Source organism: Festucalex cinctus, chromosome 10 (genome assembly GCF_051991245.1).
Source record: "Festucalex cinctus isolate MCC-2025b chromosome 10, RoL_Fcin_1.0, whole genome shotgun sequence".
NCBI lineage: Eukaryota > Metazoa > Chordata > Actinopteri > Syngnathiformes > Syngnathidae > Festucalex > Festucalex cinctus.
Genome location: NC_135420.1, coordinates 16,176,106 through 16,196,776, shown reverse-complemented (window position 1 = coordinate 16,196,776; position 20,671 = coordinate 16,176,106). Strand labels below are relative to the sequence as shown.

Sequence of the window (20,671 nt, the reverse complement as noted above, 5' to 3'; positions counted from 1 at the left end):
GGGAATTCAATTCCAGAGAGCCAGGCTCTCACCTTTAGCTGAACGTCCCTTCACTCTTCATCGCGTCCCAGTGCTCCATTTACATCCAGTAGCAGAACAACTTAAGTGATGGATTCGCAAAAAGGTGCTTGGACGGCAGATGCAAGATGTCAACAGGCATGCGGGAACTTTTATGATACCCCGACCAGCCAAATTCATCTGGTGCCTGCCAGCTCATTTCCTTAAAACCACGCCCGCCTGATACCTGCTCTTCTGGCAGCGCTTCACTGACGCACAAAGTATCGTGATATAGTGAGGTGCTGGTTAGTTGGCTCGGCTGCCGTGATAAATGAACCCTCACCTCCAAATGAGTCCTGCAGCCAAGACTGTGGAGCTCATCTCTTGCTATAATGCACTTTGGGAAAGAATCAATTTACTTAGGCCTACTTCCTTGTACCAACACAACCCTATGAAGCTACTTACAGAATTAATTAACATAAAAGAAAAAAGACTCGCAAGAGCCAAAAAATGTGATTCAGTTCTCTCATAACCATCAAGCAGATTGATTACTTCCTCTATGCTGGATTCACTGGTGTCACAGTGATATAGAGCTACTGGCCTGGCCTATAACGTCATAATTCCGTCAGCTGCAAAACAGCCCCAGTGAAATGACGACACAAACAGTGACATGTTATTGATTTAATACGCAAGTGGCGGACTGGCTCCGCCTCCTGCCTCAGAAACGATACATATATTGAAGGGATGGACCCAAGGAAGAGAATCGCCGGCTTGAGGAGTTCACACAGCACAGCATCTGGGACCATACGTTTGAGTGTCATGGATAGGGTTAGATTTGTCAACTACATCTTGGGACTCCTGAGTTTGTTACTACTGCAGGGCGTGATAGATGTGCAAGGAAGGAACTTATTTACCGCAGGTATGTTCAATGAATTGAGTTTCAATATCCAGTGTTTGAAATGAAACTTTTTAAATGCAACAAGTCAATAACTGTCTCACTCCCTTTTCATGTTTTTTTTTTTTCCTTTGGGTCTGTGCAGGTAACCATGTTTTAAATCCAAAAGATGACGTAGATGTCCAGAGCAAAATTCTATCACTGCTTCTGCACAAAAGCCTAATTCCTCTTGAAAAGAATGACACTCCAGGTGAGACATTTGGAAATGCACAAATCGAGGAAAAACTAATGGGATGGTTACTCAGATGTTGATTTTGTCTTCTGTTGGCAGGTCTTGAACTGGTCGATAAATTAGCTGATTTAGAAGAGGTAAGACTTTGACACATTTATCTAACAATCATCAATCGATAAGATATTTAATAACAAATACATGTCTTCTTTAAGTTGGAGGCACTGCGGGACGATCTGGAACTGGAGAAGGAAATCGCAGTCAATTTAGTAGACAAACCAATAGCAAGGAAGAGGGGTGAACGTAGGTCACCTTTATTATCTCCGCATTCGTTTGTATGCATGCTTCTAGGTTTAATTTTAGGTATCAATCATGTCACGCATAAGATCATAAATCATCTTTTGTCTGCAGCTTGTTTCTGGAAGTACTGCGTGTGAGATGGGACTCCAGGGGGATGAGAACCAGTGTGAAATCTTGCTGCAAATCCCAGCATAGCCTTAAGAACACACAACGCCACTAATGTGAATACTGTTAATTTCAGCAATACGGACCATCATTAATCAGCCTCAACAAGGAATCGTTTCTTTGAGGTGCTCTCATCAAGTGACTATTAGGTGTACATCATCACAGAAAATATTTCAAGACAAACTCACCAGGGTTCATATTTCCCTCCTGCTTTTGTGTGTCTTCATGTTGCTCTCTTGTGGCAGAATGGAGCATAACATTTTTGTAAATTGCCAGAAAGTATTATTTCTGTCTCTGTTAATAGAAATACATTGTTCCTTTTAAAAATAAAGTAAAATGTGAATGTGCAGTTGTGTTTTGTATGATTTAAGAAGAGATCTTTCGCGCGACAAAGACAGGACATGTCATATTTTAATGAGCATATAATTTATATTAGCATATTACTACCTGCAAGATGAAACGGGGTCAAGCTTTTGGAAACACTAGAGCTCTGTGTTTGAGCAAAGAGGACCCGACATGTAGTGCAGTGACAGGTGAATTCATGTGCAGTGAAGTTTTAGAGGAGCGTGACATAGCTGAGTCACTGGGCTTAGTCCGAATAATGGGAGAGCTGCTGTGAAAAGACCTGAATCTCACACAACACACTGAACAATGGACGGCTCAGCAAAAGCAGACTGAATGTAACCCAAACAATGAGTACAAAAATCTGTAGACCATAGTGTATAATGTATATTTTCAAATCTAATTTGTCCTATATCAGAATTTAGGTATTTACATTTTAAAAGCAGATGTGCTGATAAACAGTGCAGCACCTACAGGTAATATATCTATATTTATTTTAAGGTAAGGATCTATATTTGGTGCCTCAATTCAAAACAAATACCATCAAATAGGATGCTAGTAGAATGTACTAGTGTATGTTTTCTCCTCACAAACCAGTAGAGAATACATTATTTGTATAGTAAAAAGAACTGTTTCTTCAAAATGTGTGATACATTAATAAAATGATCATTCCAAAAATTATTTAAGTGCAAGTGAATGTACAGAAATGTGGAAAAAGAAAGTTCAGTGTTGCCAAGCTACTTGCAGATTCACTCAATCACGGATTATCATTTGTGACTCAGTTTCTGGTAAGCCATTTTAAAGGGTAAGTTAACCCCCAATTTTCTTTACAATGCTATATGCGGCCCCACTGTAGTCTAAACACCCAATCACGGCTCAACTCAGACAAAAAAAAGGTGAGCCGTAATTCGTCGTTACCTGAGCCATTGTGATGTCATTTTCAGTCGACAGCAAGTGGCAAAATGGCCGCCCTCTGACATGGATAATAACAGGGGGACTTTTCTGCTTAACTCATATTCCACAAACACGTTATTAATCAGAATTCCGTGTTTACATGTGTGGGCGCACAAACAACATATTATTGTTTAAGAAAATGTTTGGGTTGATTTCCCCTTTAAGATCAAAAACTTGAAATTAATAGTGGGTTTTTAAAAATGAAAGACTTATTAATTTACCACTAGGGGTGTTGCCATCAACAGAAATAGTTACCTCACAACCCTGAAGTTGTGGGTTCGATCCTAGGCCATTGTGACCATGTCGAACTATCCTTGAGCAAGATACTTAACCCCCAGTTGCCCCTGATGCTTCATCATCAGTAAGTGAACGAGTACTCAAAATGTAAAGTGTTTTGAGGGCCTTGTAAGATGGAAATGCACTATATAAACGAAGTACTATTTACCAATAGATGGCACTAAATTCTACACACTGTCGCTTTAAGTGGCTAAGTAGAAGGGTGGGAACCGTGTGTGTGTGATTGTAATGGCTTAATAGAGGCGTAAATCTCCTCCAAAATTAAATAAATAAATAAATAAATAACATGCCGGTAAATTGGTAATTAAAAAAAAATAATCAGCCCCTACTTTGCTGAAATTCACTTGGAACGTATCGTCAGCAAAAAAAATAAAATAAAAAATAAAAATTAAAAATGATGGAACCCTATTGTATTGTGCTACAATAATTAAGGGAGGAGGAAAGTGGGGAAATGTGGGGATAATCAACTATGCAGATCAATAAGTTCCGTATAACAGGCGCTACGCTACAGAATGCACCTCAATCTTATTGTTTATGATTTATTTTATTTCTTGTTTAAGCATTTTGAATTATTTGTGTAGGAAATACGTAGTCAAAAATAAAGCTAAACACATTGACAAAGGCAACTCCTCAAGCATAATAAAGTTGAGTCAGCTCACATGGCAGGGTAGCATATTTGAGGGTGGAAAAAGCTGAACGATTAACGCCATAAAACATGGGAGTCTCTTTGGAATCTGGGAGTAGCCATGAGTGAGCACACATGTCATCACTGCCTGGTATTAGTTGCCAGGAAGAGGCCACGGTTATGATACATAATAGGACTAATAGGGTCAATATTACTTGCAGTAGCAGTCCAACAGACCACTGTTGGTAATATATCAAGTCAGATAACTACCCCACACTGAGTTGCACTGTATTATGTCACAAAATATCAGTCAATATAAGTACAAGGAAATGATCCAGCATCCTTATGTGCCACTCTTTACTGGTTATCAGTAACAACACGTTGCGGAAAGGACTTCTTAATTTGCTGAATGTTGAACAGACACTGCAGTTGCAGTAGTTGTCTTGCTCCTGCATGATCAGTTTGGACTGAATAGCACTAGTAACAACACAGGAAAAGATGGATTTTTCTTTAACAGGTCAGTAGAATATGTAAAAATTACAGTGTATTTGTTATTTGAAATACATATCTGAAATATTGTTTTAACTGTTGTCCTGCTTGAATACACACAAATGTAATTGCGTTTATATTTAGCTAATGTTCACAAATGGTAGCGAAAACTCACAATGGTTCAACATATTTTGTGCAGAATTGGTGCGGATATTAGTCGTCTCCATGCTGACCTCCTTCACCTGCACCGCAGCTTGCCCCAGCGTCTGCAAGTGCTTTTCCAACGGCGAAGTCAAGTGTACCGGTGACACCATCACCGATACGCCGCAACAACTACCTGTTCACACGTATACACTGCAGCTGATCGGCACAAACATGCACGTCATAAGTGAGCGGAGCCTGGAGAAAAAGGACCTGATGACGCGTTTTAGTCTAATTTTTAGTCACCTCCATACTGTCCATCCGCATGCTTTCCATGCCACTCCGCAGCTCAGGTCTCTCCAGCTGTCATCCAACGATATTTCCGCGCTTGATGCGAGAGTTTTTAGCCCACTTACGGCACTGGAGGAACTCTATTTAAATATGAACCAACTGGAGAGCATTGATCCTGACCAGTTTGAAGGACTTGTTGCTTTGCAGGATCTGGATTTGAGTTACAACAAATTGTCCAGTGTTCCTTCAGGGGCTTTCAGGGGACTGGTGAAACTTGAGAGCCTGAATATGGGCAATAACTACTTCAAAACACTTTCACCAACGACCTTTCGCTCCTTGAGGAAACTTAAAACGCTCAGCATTTATAGAAACCAGTTAGAGAGGTTAGAATCTGGTATGTTTGATAGTCTAGTGAACCTTGAGTATCTACAAATCTTCTCCAACAAGATAGCCACTATTCCTCCAGGGGTGTTCTGGTCACTGAGGAACTTGAAGAATCTCACCTTGTCGTCAAATCAACTGCAAACTGTCCCCGATAGGAGCTTCTACAACATGCCCAAGCTGTTTAAACTGACTCTTTACAAAAACCCACTCTTGTCGCTACCAGAGGAGTTGATGGGGCACATGCCTGAGATGTCAGAATTTTACCTGTATGCCACAAACCTCATTACAGTGCCTGGAAATCTGTTTGCCAACATGTCTGGACTGGAGGCCCTCAACCTCCATTTTAATGACAAGCTAAGTGAGTTGCCTCCAGATCTGTTTTGCTGCCTTCCTAATCTGCAGAAGCTCTCACTGAAATCCAACAATCTCCAGCAGCTGCATCCGCAACACTTTTCCAGATTAAGCAAACTGGACAAACTACTTCTCAACAACAACACCCTTAAGAATCTACCAAAAAACACATTTCGGGAGCTTGGGCAACTCACAATGCTGGATTTGAAGACCAACCAGCTCCAAAACCTTCCAGAAGATATTTTCAAGTCCAATACATTTCTAGAGGTTGCTTTGAGTGACAACCCGTGGGACTGCACCTGCAGCATTAGAGGATTTGCAAGATGGATAAGACACAACAAGCATGCAGTTCTTGACAGTGAAGATGTGATGTGTCACAGTCCGCAGTACCAAATACTCCGTACCCTTGACTCGCTACATGATGAGGAGCTGAACAACTGTAACGTTACAACAGTCACTCCAACTTGCACTCTGACAGAGGAACCAACTCAAGAATCATCAAAGACAACTCCTGAAGCAGATTCCTCACACCAGCTCCAACCCAATGTCAAACTAGATGAGACTTCCTCCATCGACGACGTTTCACTGCCTTTTCACGACATTTTTGTCATCGAGCAGGAACTCGACTTTGTCCACCACAACTATCACAGTGGTTGGGTGTATGTGTGGTTTTTGCCCTCCACCACAGTCTTGGCAGCCTTCCTAATGTTTTCTCATATATTTCTTGTGGCCATTGGCATATTCCTCATCCTGTGTGCCATCTATGGTATGCATCTTTTGAGCAAGAGGGTGAAGGAGATAAAGGCACAATTTGTACACTTTTAAAGGGGTACTATATTATTCAGGTGTTGTATAATGGAGTGGCTTTCAAGATTGTTAAAGAGGAAGTCAACCCCCCAAAATTATTTCTAAAATGTGAGCCACCACTAGTCTAAACAGCATTCTGATGAGCATTGTGTTTGTGGAATATCAGTTGCGCAACAAAATCTACCCATTTTTATCCAGTTTACGGGGCGGCCATTTTGCCATATGATGTCGACTGAAAATGACATCACAGTTGCTCAAAGCTCAGGTAACAACCAATCATGGCTCACCTGTTTGCTGCTTTATTCTTATTCTACAGACACATTAGACACAATAATAATCAGAACGCCATGTTTAGACTAGTGGGGCTGCATAGAACATATTGTAAAGAAAATGTTTGGGTTGACTTCCACTTTAAGATAAATTGATTTATTAATTCAATATACTTTATCACAACTTGTCCTTTATCAACACTGCAACTTAAAAATTATACCCAGTAATGCATGTGCACATTTTCCCATGTATGTAAAGCCTCACATTTGTATGTAATTTAACTGCACTGCCTTTCTTTTGTAAAACAGATTAAATGGCTGGTTTATGATTTAATTCCAAGTCTTTTATGTTTTTATTACACTTTGGAATAAGAACAATTTTAGAAGTAATATGCATTATTCTTTCCAATGACAATATTTCTCTCTGTCCTTTAACTTTTACATGGCCCAAAATGAACGCCCACCAATATTCAGTTAAGTATAGTAAGATAGGTTAAACCAAACCTTTTTTTTTTTTTTTTTGACAATAAAAGAGCCCCACTAGTCTAAATATGGCATTCTGGTTAATATTTTGTTAGTGGAATATGACTTTAAACAGCAAACTTGCCACTTGCTGTCAAGATGACATAAATGTTGCTCAGGTCTCAGGAAACAACCAATCACAACACAGCTTCAGAAAACAGGTGAGCTGTAATAGGTCATTGCCTAAGCCCTGAGTAACTGTGATGTCATCTTCAGTCAACAGCAAGTGGCAAAATGGCCGCCCCCTGAGATGGATAAAAACGTCTGGATATTGATTCATAACTGATATTCCACAAATGTAATATTAATCAAAATGTCATGTTTAGACGAGTGAGGCCACATCTAACATATTGTTGTCAAGAAATGTTTAAGTATTATTAGTTAGCTAATGCGTGTGTGTGTGTGTTAGTTGCAAGAAAAAATGTTGTTCATAGAAGTTTTCCAGCACACTTATGGCTATGATATGACTATCAAACTTCCTCTTTGAGAAGGACAGATAGCGGATATTTCCCAACATAGCGACTGAAACCATCAGGCAAGCAGGAAGCTAAAGGGCTATCTCTGTTTTTTTTGTGACAATTTCTGGTGAGAAAAATGACTGTTTTCCCAAAGAGTAGCAGGTGGAGCAGCTGTATGAGATTTCAAAACTACAGTCAGGACAACTGCTGGCATAATGATGTACTGTATATATTTGTGTATGGTCTTTGAAACTGTCAAAAGGATTTCAATTTTTATATAATGACTACAGATGCCACAAATTCCATAACTTTAAAACAAACCGCAAACAATAGGAGGATGAATTAGTCAGCTGCTCCCAAGTTCGTTGCCATGACAACAAAGTGATTAGGACTTTCCAGTAGGCTGCCTTCACACAACAGGAGGTATAAACCAGCTCCCACAACACACACACACGCGCGGTAGAGGAAATGGTGCAGTCAAAAACAAGCGGAAAGATTGCAAAAACGCAGTGACTCATGGGATGAAAGTTTCATTTCGACGAGGGTACAATGATTTCAGAACAATCACTGTTAGGAATTTATTATTCTTATAAGCCCTGGGAGTGTCACATAGAAGATGTCCTGTAGCGTGTCCAGCAACTGATGTTTCAACATTAAAATGGACATTTATAAAGCACCTTTTAGCGACGATCGTTTTTCAAAAAATACCTATATAACATTGTGTTAATGACTTCTTCGCCATTGGTAGTTGGTAGTTGGTAGTATGCCGTCCAATGGGATAGTGGGGTGATATAAAAAATAATACAAGGACTCATTAATTAAATAAAAGGCGTTTTCCATAGTCATAAGATTTTTTTTCTATTAAAAATTAGCTAACTAACTTATTTTCAGTGTGGCCCTAATATACTTTCAGATTATAAAGTATTATGAAGTGTAAAGTTAATGTGATAACAGGTCACAAGTTTTGCAAATGGATTATTATTACTGCCGTTTTTTCATTTCACCACATGCTACAACTACAGAGACATTTTCCTATACACTATATGTTGTGTGTTTACTGATATGAGTCTGTACGTTACTGTGGTTCCACCCCCACTATCTGGATTTTGTGGTAAAGGAGTTTGTTTAGGTTCAAACATGCTGTCCAGCCTCCCTTGTTGATTTACTGCAGTCGGTAAATTTTCACATTACAGCCAAATGCTGAAGTCTCTGAGAAAAATGTTCATGCCGTTTTGCAATGCACATTCTAATAATGTTAGGAATAAGATGTTGGAGTCTCATTTAGCCATACAATATAAACACAATTGGCATTTCCTTGCATTGAAGTGTATAGCATCTGGGAAAAGCATCACCATGGGAAGAGGCATTGCATGAGATAATCCAATACAGACAACAATTTCTTTAAAAATATAAATAAAACTTCCTCTTTTCATAACCTCCATCTGGAATACAGCATCTGGAATACAGCATCTGTTTCCTACAAGAAATCCAATTACACATACAGTTGTTGCAAATACAGTAATTGCAAACACATGGATCCTCAAAAGACCTCGAGTCCAGTATGTGCATTCAAACCAGTTCTGACGCCAGAGAGGGTGGGGCTTCCCCCTTTAGCCAATTGCCCTCATTTAACAAAAACCTGAGGCAGATGCAGTGAGGACTGTTAGGAAACTGGGACGATGATGAGGAGTGCCACAACAAGCTACAGATTTCAAGAGCGGACAAAAATCGGAGGCACGAAGGGATCCGCGTGAGGATGACGACCAGGAAAATGTGATCGTGTGAAATTTTCATCGCTGAATTTCACAAGCTTCAGAAGAAGACTGTGTGCATTAGCGATAACATCAACTCCCTTATTTTTTCAATCATCTGCCACTGTTCAAGGTAAGAAATGTGATTGTTGAGAGTCCTTGAGTGTGTGTGATTTAGATTTGCTGCAACATACTATACTTGTCAAGAGTTAGTGCAAGTTAATAGTGATGAATTCATTCTCGTTGTATACGTTATCTTCTGACATGAAAAGATGATACAGTACTTAATCTGATTACAAGCTGATCAATGAGTTTGGTTGTCTGTTACATGTCTTTATAGCACATATAGTCTCTCACTTGTGCTTTAAAATAGTGCTGCTGTTCTTCAACTACGATGAGAAAAAGAAAATCAAAGTGCTTCATGATGAAGTAAAAAATGCTTAAGCCACATTTGGCGCACACTTCATTACAGGCGGTCACACCCATGCAGGAGAATTGTAATGTGAACAAAAGCGGAACTTTTTTTTTGTCATGTATGCTGTTTGAGAGGAGATACTATGGTTGTGTCACATATCACCAGTCTTCCGCTCAAAAGAAAAGCCAGGAAACTGTACTTGGACAATGCACTGGTCAGGGGAAATTCATTGTTTAATTTCCTGGGGGAGTTGCTCATCGTTGTGAAAACCAAATGTTATCACCAAAAAGAAGCAGAGCAGCAAATGAAACCAGTCACGCTAAAAAACCAAAAAAAACAAAAACAAAAACAATACTGTGCATTTAGTAGCTTGGGGTGGGAATCACAGTCGAACGCTGAGTCATCATTTGATGTTGCCACATCATTCCTTTACCATGAAAGACATTTTGTGACTGTGCCATCACAAATACATGACGATTGTGAGACTCATTACATCAAAATGATTAATGTAATGAAATTGGTCACTGTGAACCTGAGTTGTTATAGATTTGGAACTTTCATTTGAGCTAGTTTTTATTTCATGTATTTAAATTTAGTTAGTTTTAATTAGTTTTCAGGGTGGTTCTGTTAGTTTTCATTAGTTTTAGTTATTTAAGAAATGCTTAGTTTTACTTTTGTTTTAGTTTCAGTATTAGTTTCAGTTTAAAAAAATGTGTATTACTTGTGCGCAATATGATTTAAAAACACTATGAGAGCGACGTCATCTAATGTGCTTTTCTATTGGCTGCTGCGAGATGACGTCACTTCTGTGTGACACACTTTCAAACATCCTTATTCCGGTGGTTAAAATCAAAATAAATCTACCGTGCTTAAAAATCACAAAATCATACCCAAATGCTCATGCATTAAATCAATTACCAAAGAGTAAAACAAATGACTTTTTTGCAATAATTATAGTTTGCTTTGTGAACATAAAATATAGTTTCAGTTAGTTTTCGTTTTAAAAAAAAACATTTTTGTTTTTATTTTATTTTATTAACGAAAATGTTTTTGATTTTTAGTTTTAGTTTTTTCGATAGTTTTAGTTAACTAAAATAACCTTGTTGTGAACAACAACAAAACAACAAAATGGTATGCAAAGTCCCAGCCAATGATTTGCTTATCATTTTCTGGTCATGTCCACAAAAAATATCATGACAGGCATTTTTTTTCGTTTTTTAGAACAATTCAAAAAACTACTGACTAGAAAGTATAGTTTTTGGCAGTTCTGATGCAAAAGTGTCCAAACCCCCTAACTGAAGAGAATTGTTAACTTCTTTTTGCGACCAAATTACACAACTTTTTTTGCCGTTCACGACAGTCACTATCTCAGATGACCAGATAAATTTGTTCTGTGTTTTGGACTGGGCGAGTGTCCACACTCCAAGTCTGACATCGACCAATTCCGCCCAATCAACACCTGATGCAATCAAGAGCACCGTCCGACATAGTTAGATTAGGCCTCTTAATGATTAGATAGGTGACTTGAGCTTAGCCGTTGTGTCGCTGTGACCTGTCCTGGCTTGGCGCCTTCCTATCTATCTGCACTCTGGCACACTTGGCCAGATAAAACCAGTTAAGACCATCAGGTCACACATTTTCACATGTGGGTGGGTGGCTCAGGTTGTCAGGGAGGCAAAAAAAAACAACCCACCAGACTTTCTGTGTCATGTTCTTGAAGCATCCCAAGATGCCAGACGATCAAGTGTTGATTATGCCACACTACAACGCAGTCACGACAGTGAGCGTTTGTGACAAGCCGTCGGGTCAAAATTGGGTTCGATTCATGTAGTCTGAGCTCTGCATTACAAGATGGGAATGTCCTCATTCCTAGCTCCAGCTTCGTCATAAAGAGGAGCTGTTGGGGGTACATGAGCTATTCATTACCACCAGAATAGAGGACCCAATTGAATCAACAATGAATCAACATAGGAGTTAAAGTCTAATTGGTGAATACAAAAAAATGTTAATGTAAAAATATGTAGTGGAACATTCTTTGATAGCTTCGTTGAAATAAAAACAAAATACAGCTAATCCAATTTGTTATTTGTTTTCTAGGGACAAAATGGACCATCTCATCTTTTATGTGCTCCTTTTTCTCTGCTCCACCGTTGCTGTTTGGACGTGTCCGGATGGATGCCAATGTAATGGAGGAAAAGTGTTTTGCATTGGTATCTCAAAAGTTCCTCCTCTGCCATCATCTACAACTGGCCTCTATCTCGCCAATTGCTCCATTTATTCTTTGAAAGCAGAGGACCTTTCTTCTCTAACTAATGCAAAGGGGATTGTTATTAGTGACACTGCTTTGAGGGAGGTTCAACCTGGCACATTTGATTTTACTGTCAACTTAACGGCTTTAAGAATTACTGAAACAGAATTGCAAGATCTACCAGAGGCCTTGTTCCAAAACCTTCAGAAACTTCAGACTCTGAATCTAAATAGAAACAAACTTGTGGCACTCCGTCCAACATGGTTCTCCCCGATCAAAGCTCTCACTGCCCTTGATCTCACTCAGAATCAACTGACTTCAATACCCATGGAGACTTTTCATCCCCTTACTGAGCTGGAGTACCTGTTGCTTGCAAGAAATGAAATCAGTGAGTTACTTAGTGGGATATTCAAAGGGCTTTCCAAACTGAAATATCTTCGACTTAATAAAAATTTGCTTGGAGAAATACCCAGTGGAAGTTTGGATGACCTGGGAAATCTGGAGGAAATATCCCTACAGGATAATCGAATTACTCATCTCGAACATGACTTGTTCTCAAAGACTCCAAAACTCACAAAGCTGTTCCTCTCCAACAACCAACTGAAGACTCTTCCGCAGGGACTCTTCTTACACCTTCCTCTGCTAGCACAGATCTCCTTGTATGAAAACCAGCTGGAAAGCTTTGGTCCAGGAGTGTTTGGTCCTATGGCCCTACAAGAGTTATGGCTGTATGACAACAAACTGAGCCGTATAGACGACGACACCTTTACAAATCTCACTGAGCTGCGTCTCCTGGTGCTCAGTCACAACCGGATTAGCCATGTATCTCCCGGAGCCTTCCGAGGTTTGCAACGGCTAGGCGAAGTATCACTTCACACCAACCTGCTGAAAACATTGCAAGCTGGGACATTCCAAGGTCTCCCCAGCTTGGTAAACATTTCTTTGGAGCACAATTTCATCAAAAAACTGCCTGCTGGTTTTCTCCGAGGCTTAAGTCACCTGGGGCAGATTGATCTGAGGAATAACTCTCTTGCAAACCTGCCACAGCAAGATCTAGATGCCATTTCTGTAGCAGAAGAGATACTTCTTCAGCAGAACCCCTGGAGGTGTGACAAGGACATTCTGCCTCTACGCAACTGGCTGAGAAATCACCCATCCAAGGCCAACCAAACACTAGTGGTGTGTGACACCCCCCTCAATCTGAATGGGGAGATGATTACTTGGCTGACAGATGAAGACTTGGAGAAGCAGAGTTCCACCCAGGAGACACCGCTGACCTCAACGGAGAGGAGAAGGAAACCAAACACCCCACCGGTGAAAAGAAGTACTTCTTCACCTGCTGTCATGACAACATCTTCCTCAGAGTATGAAGTCACAAGCAGCGGAGAGCAGGAGGAGGGTCACATTCTCAACCATACTTCTATCGTCCTCATTGTCATCACAGTCTTTGCTACACTCATTATAAGTGCCACCATCATTGGCTGTCTATTTTGGAGGAGGAATAAGAAAGGACGGGGACGTATAAGCCACAGGAGCCGGAACTCTGTTCTGTAAATGAAACCGCTCAGCATAGGCTGGATTTACACTGAAGGTTAAAGTGCACTATACTGATTTAGGGCTTATATGACTCATATCCAATGTCACTATTTTCATTTGATCTAAGTACAGTACACACATTCAAAAGGAACAAAAACAATTCCAGGTGTTGGTTTACAATGGAGTTTTCGTACCTACGGCAGTGACATAACCCAAATTTCGGTGTATTTAGTCATGTGATTAATTAACCTACACTAATACAGTAGTAAGGTCATGAATATGGTAAAGTATATGAAAATGACATTTACGACATAATATAAAACAACCAAATGAAACACAAGTGGTGAAGGAGTGTGTCTTTTTGTGCTTCCAAACTTCAAAACCTCATGGGAGGAAAAAACAATCTGAATCACTTGAACCATGCAGTGAAAATCAAGCTTTAAGAAACTTCAAACAAACAAGGACATTTTCATAATTACTGCGGTTTTCTTTGCAAATTTGGATCCAATAATTGATTTTAAAACTTTGTTTTTCATACCCAATGCTACGCCAAAAAAATAAAAAGTAAATGGGGGATCCTCCCCCAAAACAAAACAAATATTGAAGCAAATCTTTTAAGAATAATACTTTAATTAACTATAGATGCCAAACTGTGAGTATGCAGGGTCCACTGTTACATGTTAAATGTTACATACAGTTTAGTTGGCCTGGGTTGATTCTTCCCTTAGTGATTAAATTGAGGGTACACTCAACAATTGTCCACTGGCAAATATTTTTGCTTATTTTATCATGGACACACCTCTACTGAAGTATATTTAGACCATAAATTAAGAATATACATGATAGGACAGGATAAGATTAGATCATATTTTAACAATCCCCTGGGAGCAAATTCAAAGTACCGGTATATCTGAAAACTGCCATGTGAGACCAAAAAATATCTGAAGTTTGTCATTTAAACCATGTAGTTTCAATCCAGCCAAGTGTCACTGGTCATTGCATCAACTTTATCTTTGGTGGGGGGTGTAAAGTGATGTTACCTCTCATATGGGCTACCAATAAACATGATAAAGCGCGTGCAAACTTTAACTTGATGCTGTATTTGTGGGCATTGTCACACTTTACACAGTAAACCTTTTAATACAGTATACACTATAGGCTACAAATGTGAATGAAGAGGAAGCACAATAACTGCTATGACGGCCATGAGCTAACAGCTAACAAGCCTTCACCTTTTCACATTTGATGTCTGAGTCCTTAACAGTTATGAAACACCAACACATCACAGTGACATAAATGTTGACCAGTGTTATTACATCATAAGCTTACCTGTAAAGAGTAACAGAAGTTTGTGGTTTTATAAGTTTTAGAACTGGACAGTATTTAGCTCTGATTGTTCACTATCGCGACACTGACATCTGCTGCTGTTACTGAAGAACTACAAAACCCTGATGGGATGAATGTTTTTTTTGTTTTTTTTTTGTTTTGTTTTTTAACATTTGGAAGAACTATTTCCATGCTTAGAAAATGGTATGCACTGAAAGTACTAAGTGAAACAATGACGCCTCTGTTCTGTTACGCAAGCTGTATGTATGACAAGTCATTTTAACAACAATTACTTCACAAATTTTACGTAATTGAAAGTGAAAAGTGATATTGTTAGAAATAAATTGATTAAAATGATTTTATTTTGTCCCCTTCTTTACGAATCAAATGTTTCCATGCTCATACAAAAACCCATACAGCAGGGGTCTCCAAGTTCTGTCCTCGAGAGCCCCTATCCAGCCTGTTTTCCATGTCTCCGTCCTTCAGCACAGCTGAATCTAATGATCAGCTAATCAGCAAGCTTTGCAGAAGCCTGATAATGATCCAGATCATGAATCAGGTGTGTTAGTGGAGAGAAACATGGAAAACAGGCTGGATAGGGGCCTTTGAGGACCGAACTTGGAGACCCCTGCCATACAGTATGAATAAAATATCACAGTCACATGTCGTAATCATTTAAGATCTCTCCCCTACACCCCCACACACCCAATTGTCCTACACTTCTAAAATATCGAGTATATGTATGCTGTTAGATATTATAATAATTAAATATTACTTTTTACTTTTGATTTGGTGCACTATAACTGTTGCCATACAGATGATGATGATGATGATGATGATGATTATTATTATTATTATTATTATTATTAAATAACAATTCTAAATTAAATGTTGTGAATGAAATGCTGAAAAAAAAAAAGTCGGATGCTGCCAAACGAATTAAATCTTACTTGAGAAATGAATTGCAAAATACAAGTGATAAGGTTGTCATTCCTTTCTGATGACAAAAGATTTTGGTAGAATTTGTTGTTCTGGAGCCATGCTGCATGCTGTAACTAGTTAAAAAAACAAAACAACTTCCATTTCTGCCCTTATCTCCAGTCACATGCCCAACATGTTGGGCCACACCCTGGAGGGTTGGCTGGCAACGTTGATATAGACACAAACTTGTAAAACAGCGTCTGTTTGCATTTCCTTCCTGCTGTAATGACCCTCTGCTGCATCCAGGCACGGGAAATAATCAGGTAGGCAGAAATTCCTTTGGCATTTGGCTCTTACAGCATTTAGTGGTGACAAGTTAATCAGGTCACAAAATCTCTCTCTGTTTCTGTTTGTTCTAGTAAATAAGCATGCAGAGACAACGTATCATTCTTTTTTTTCTGTCTTCACTGTTGGACGCCTTATTGACTCAAGACCATCCATGTGAAAAAGAGACCGACTGTCCTTCTGAAAACCAAATTGTCTTTAGTGCAGCTACAGAAATCCCACGTAATCTTAGAGCAGGAGTGACCGAAGTCTTCTTTTTGGACAGCAATATCAATACAATCCCCAAAGCATCCTTTGTGGAAAACTCCCACCTGGAAAAGGTGGAGTTCATTAACACAAACACCTCCGTTGTTGAGCCAGGAGCTTTTGAAGGTCTGGTCGACATGAAGCACGTTGAGATCTCCAGCACGCCGCTGACGTCCGTGCCTGTAGGAGTCTTTACAGGCCTCAGCAATCTGGAGAAAATTATTCTAAAATTGAACAAGATCCGTAATCTGGAGCGAGGTTTGTTCGACGGTCTTAAAAAGGTAAGAGAGCTCCAGTTACACGGAAATGAGATTGCATCCATTGAAGATGGGACTTTTGATGGCCTTGAGAACCTGATGATACTCCATCTGGCTAAAAATCGCCTCACCGCAGTGACAACCGAATGGTTCTCCAAATTAAGCAAACTGGCCACTCTGCGGCTTTATGAAAACCAACTGACTGCCATTCCAGAGGACATTTTTCACAATTTACCAAATTTAAAAGAAATTTCTTTGCAAAGCAACAAATTAACAGAGTTATCTGTGAATCAGTTTCCATATAAAGACAAACTTACAAAGATTGCCTTGTTTGACAATCTCTTGACAAATTTACCAGGAGAACTCTTTGTTGGCTTCCCTAATCTCAAAACCCTTACCCTGCACAAGAATAAACTATCAAGCCTTCCACCTGTGCTTTTTGGGGAACTCACCAAAATGACAGATTTAAGCTTCAGTCAAAACGAACTGAGTGACCTTCCAAAAGCAATATTCAGTCCTTTGAGTAAGCTGAACAAGCTCGATCTATCCAAGAATCACTTTGCTACTCTGTCAGCCGACTACTTTGAAGGACTTCACACACTCACCATTTTGAATCTCCAAAACAACAAGATCAACTCCTTACGTTCGGATGTTTTTGGACAGATTCCATCGCTGAACTCCCTGGACTTGTCCAGTAACCGTCTTGAAACACTCCCTCAGGATATTTTTCAACCTTTAACGAATCTCACCAAAGTTTATCTCAATGACAACCCCTGGAATTGTGACTGCAACCTCAAACATCTCCACCGCTGGATAAAAGCAAACTCTGCGATTGTTCGTAAGCCAGTTGTCTGTTGGTATCCAGAAGATCTTAAAGAACAAGAGATCAAGTCATTGGGAGAGGAGCAATTCATATGCCCGACTTTTCCCATCACAACCACCATGTTGCCTACGACTGCTCTCACAACGCTAAAGCTAACCACTACCCTTACAACGACGACAACCACTCCTCTGCCAACCACCCTTACATCTACTACACTGTCACCTACAACAGCTTCTACTACAATTGCAGCTGAAGAAACGACAACTGATATGAAAGCAACAACGCCGCAAACAACACCAACCGTCCCTACTACACCAGCGCCAGTGGTCACAACAAGCGCAAAAGAAACAACCATTATAATCACAACTCCACCAGCCACCTCAGTGACATCACCCCCACAAACAACCACAACGAAAACTACTTCACCCACAACAATTCTAACTACAACCTCAACACTGGCAGCAACTACACCCACAACAATTCTAACTACAACCTCACCAAGCACCACTATGACACCGACTCCTCAAATAACCACAATAACAACAGCTGCACCCACAACCATTTTAACAACAACAGCTACACCCGTTATTACCACAGTCACAACCACGTTACCCAGCACCACTAGCACAATTCCAATCACAACTACACAATCAGCCACGACCACAAATATAGCCACGACGCAACTGACCACCACTCAGAGGACAACGCCCCTTTCTAGACCGACAGACCCGGTCATTTTCACCTGTCCCATGCAGCCACATCTGGAGAAGTCACCCAGTTTGCTGTCATACGAGGACTCAAAAGCAGCTTTGCAGTGCAAATTTCAGGCACTCACGTATGTCACTTTTCTGCTGGTGGAGGTAACCTGCACATTAGTGCTGGCGAAGTTCACTCTGTCTCTTTACCGGCTGCTGCTGTGCAGGGAGAGGATGCAACACAAGATCAAACTCACCCACTTCTCATACAGGAAAGAAGTCATCCTGAGGCCTGTGTAGAAGACAGTGACTAGAAGTCCGACAAAACAATTGAGCTTATGTCACAGTTGATCCCTGGTTAGATAACTGATACTTCAGTTGATATTTTAGTAGTCCTACCCCGTAAATGTTGCTCTATTTGGTCCCACTCGGAGTAAAATACTTAGAAGAGAGTAAAATATTCAGTGTAAATTTTACTGTGTACGAAAGAATTTGCCTATCCCATGAAATATTGAAGATTTTTCACTCGGAAATTCTAAGTAAATTTTGCAAGGACAGATTTTGACTACATTTTACTAGTTTATTTAAAAATGAAAAATTAAGCCACTCAAGGGTTGAGGAACAAACTAACAACTTCAGGTTTGGAAATAGCCAATCTACTCGCTGAGCCATGACGCTTCTACTGTGTGTTAGTACAAATATATTGCTCGTGTTAGCGTCGTACCTCCAACGTTTTTGGTCTTCTGGATATTAGCAAACAGTAGGAGTGGCATAGCTCAGGTGGTAGAGTGGCAGTCTCCCAAACTGAGGTTGAGTAACTTTTTTATTTTTTTGTAAATAAACTAGTAAAATGTAATAATAATAATAATAATAATAATAATAATAATAATAATTAAATCAGTCTAAAATGTACTGAAAATTTCCAAGTGAAAAAATGTACTGGGTTTTTGTCATAGGATTGACCAATTCTCTCGTACACAGTAAAAATAGTTTGAGTAAAATTTTCTCTGAATATTTTACTCTCTTCCAAGTGTAATTTTACTCTTTAGAGTGGGACCAAATGGACTCTTTAGAGTAAGATTTACTCTACAAAGTTTACTGGCATTTATACCAGAGTTTCCCCAAGTTTTCTGAAATGTCTTTCCCCCACTGAACCGTGATGGAAAATATTATATCAAACATATATAACTTGTTTCATTTTATATCTCCTATTTCAGTTGTGTTCCTTGCCCCTTGTCTCAGTGAATCATGGGAAAGATTCAGTTAGATCACACGTTTGAGTGCAAACTGCAGAATCTAGTAAAAGTGAAAGACTCCCATTGCTGTTGTGTCTTCCTGTGCTTGCTATCCATTTGATTGTGTTGCCCTAGCCTAGCGTGTTTATTGTTGTGGTCCATCTACACGTGGGTCAGTAGAAAGATCTGTGCTGACGACCTTCTTTTTGCCTGATATAATGACACTGCCTGACGCCATATTTTTTATCTTTTATCTACACACAATGCTGAGATAATAAACCGGTTTGTTTCAGATATTTGCTGTAATATAATGACTATTTTTTTTTCTTTCACTTTGAAAAAGATCAAATAAAATGCTATTAAGGGTCACAAAGTTGTGTATTTCTATTATTGGTAAACGGTGAGTGTATAATCAGGAACTCATTAGTTCTCAAAAGAACTTGACTAGAGGCTGACTGAGTCCAGTTTATCATCATCCTGCCTTTGTCTTTCGGGACTGTGTGTGTAACATCCCTATTTGAGAGCGTACTTTGATCCAGCACATTTGGCAATTCTGAAACATAATAAACCTCAGATGAACGCTAAATCCCAACCCACAAATAGTAATAATATACTGTATAACAGTAACAGTTTGATCGTCCTATTATGAATTGTTAATAAATTTTGTATTGTAGGATTAAGATAAAAGTTATCAACCTCAGTTTTATATCTTGATAGTGAATTTAAAAAAAAAAGAGAGAGTGAGAGAAAGAATAATGACAAGAATCATGATTTGTATGTGTGGTGCGGTTAATTGCCTGTTTGTGGTTTTAAAATGACTGAATTGAGGTTTCTGAAGTCTCCAATCGCCTGAAGCGCACCACTTGACTTCTTACAGCAAGGGGCGCCAGAGTACCACAACAAAACAAACGCGCCTGTCTGAACCAAATGCTTATTCATCCATTTGGTGACCAATTCAATGAGTAGGTTCTTTTGGTGGAACTTCTATCACTTTTCACCTAGTTAAAGACACATTGCCAACATTTTTACCTACTAAAACACATGTTGCATATTTTTCACTTGCATAAGTGTAAGCACAAGTAGCAAAGTGAAAGTAAATTAAAGCACAGGTGCCAACATAAACACATCTGAAAATTAATTGAATATGCAATTATCAAACATCTGCACATTGACCGCTTATGTTTCGGGAAAGAAAATTACTGTTGTTTGAATAAAATATGCCAGTACCTTGTCTTCCGCGTTTGGGGCCCGTTTGGACAATGACAGCGATAATGGTGTCATTACCCTAATGAGAAGTTTCACCTTTGCTTTACCTCCAAGTTGATGATGAGGCATTCGCCAGTGTACATGACACAAA

At 39.4% G+C, this 20,671-nt stretch overlaps 4 protein-coding genes across 5 annotated transcripts in view; 3 read left to right on the top strand and 1 right to left on the bottom strand.

Annotated features, from left to right (window-relative positions):
* ccdc50a (coiled-coil domain containing 50a) overlaps nt 1–20,671 on the bottom strand; it is a 136,988-nt gene that overhangs the window by 19,706 nt on the left and 96,611 nt on the right. The window lies entirely within an intron of this gene.
* Nucleotides 774–1,854, top strand: uts2d (urotensin 2 domain containing). The gene is made up of 5 exons (XM_077535517.1): nt 774–916; nt 1,038–1,142; nt 1,224–1,261; nt 1,337–1,424; nt 1,533–1,854. The coding sequence occupies exons 1-5, from the start codon at nt 817–819 to the stop codon at nt 1,556–1,558; spliced, it is 357 nt and encodes a 118-aa protein (XP_077391643.1). The 5' UTR covers nt 774–816; the 3' UTR covers nt 1,559–1,854.
* On the top strand, nt 4,219–6,846 carry LOC144027246 (uncharacterized). The gene is made up of 2 exons (XM_077534634.1): nt 4,219–4,321; nt 4,493–6,846. The coding sequence occupies exons 1-2, from the start codon at nt 4,303–4,305 to the stop codon at nt 6,283–6,285; spliced, it is 1,812 nt and encodes a 603-aa protein (XP_077390760.1). The 5' UTR covers nt 4,219–4,302; the 3' UTR covers nt 6,286–6,846.
* LOC144027108 (uncharacterized) lies at nt 9,175–19,608 on the top strand. Its single transcript, XM_077534406.1, has 3 exons — nt 9,175–9,400; nt 11,780–13,480; nt 16,141–19,608. The coding sequence occupies exons 2-3, from the start codon at nt 11,787–11,789 to the stop codon at nt 18,377–18,379; spliced, it is 3,933 nt and encodes a 1,310-aa protein (XP_077390532.1). The 5' UTR covers nt 9,175–9,400; nt 11,780–11,786; the 3' UTR covers nt 18,380–19,608.

Bases quoted from the DNA above. Each gene is read 5' to 3' on its own strand.
- LOC144027108 (XM_077534406.1), top strand. From the start codon at position 11,787: ATGGACCATCTCATCTTTTATGTGCTCCTTTTTCTCTGCTCCACCGTT. The intron at 13,481-16,140 runs GTAAATGAAACC...CTAGTAAATAAG, and splicing joins AGGAGCCGGAACTCTGTTCT to CATGCAGAGACAACGTATCA.
- uts2d (XM_077535517.1), top strand. From the start codon at position 817: ATGGATAGGGTTAGATTTGTCAACTACATCTTGGGACTCCTGAGTTTG. The intron at 1,143-1,223 runs GTGAGACATTTG...TTCTGTTGGCAG, and splicing joins TGAAAAGAATGACACTCCAG to GTCTTGAACTGGTCGATAAA. The intron at 1,262-1,336 runs GTAAGACTTTGA...GTCTTCTTTAAG, and splicing joins AATTAGCTGATTTAGAAGAG to TTGGAGGCACTGCGGGACGA.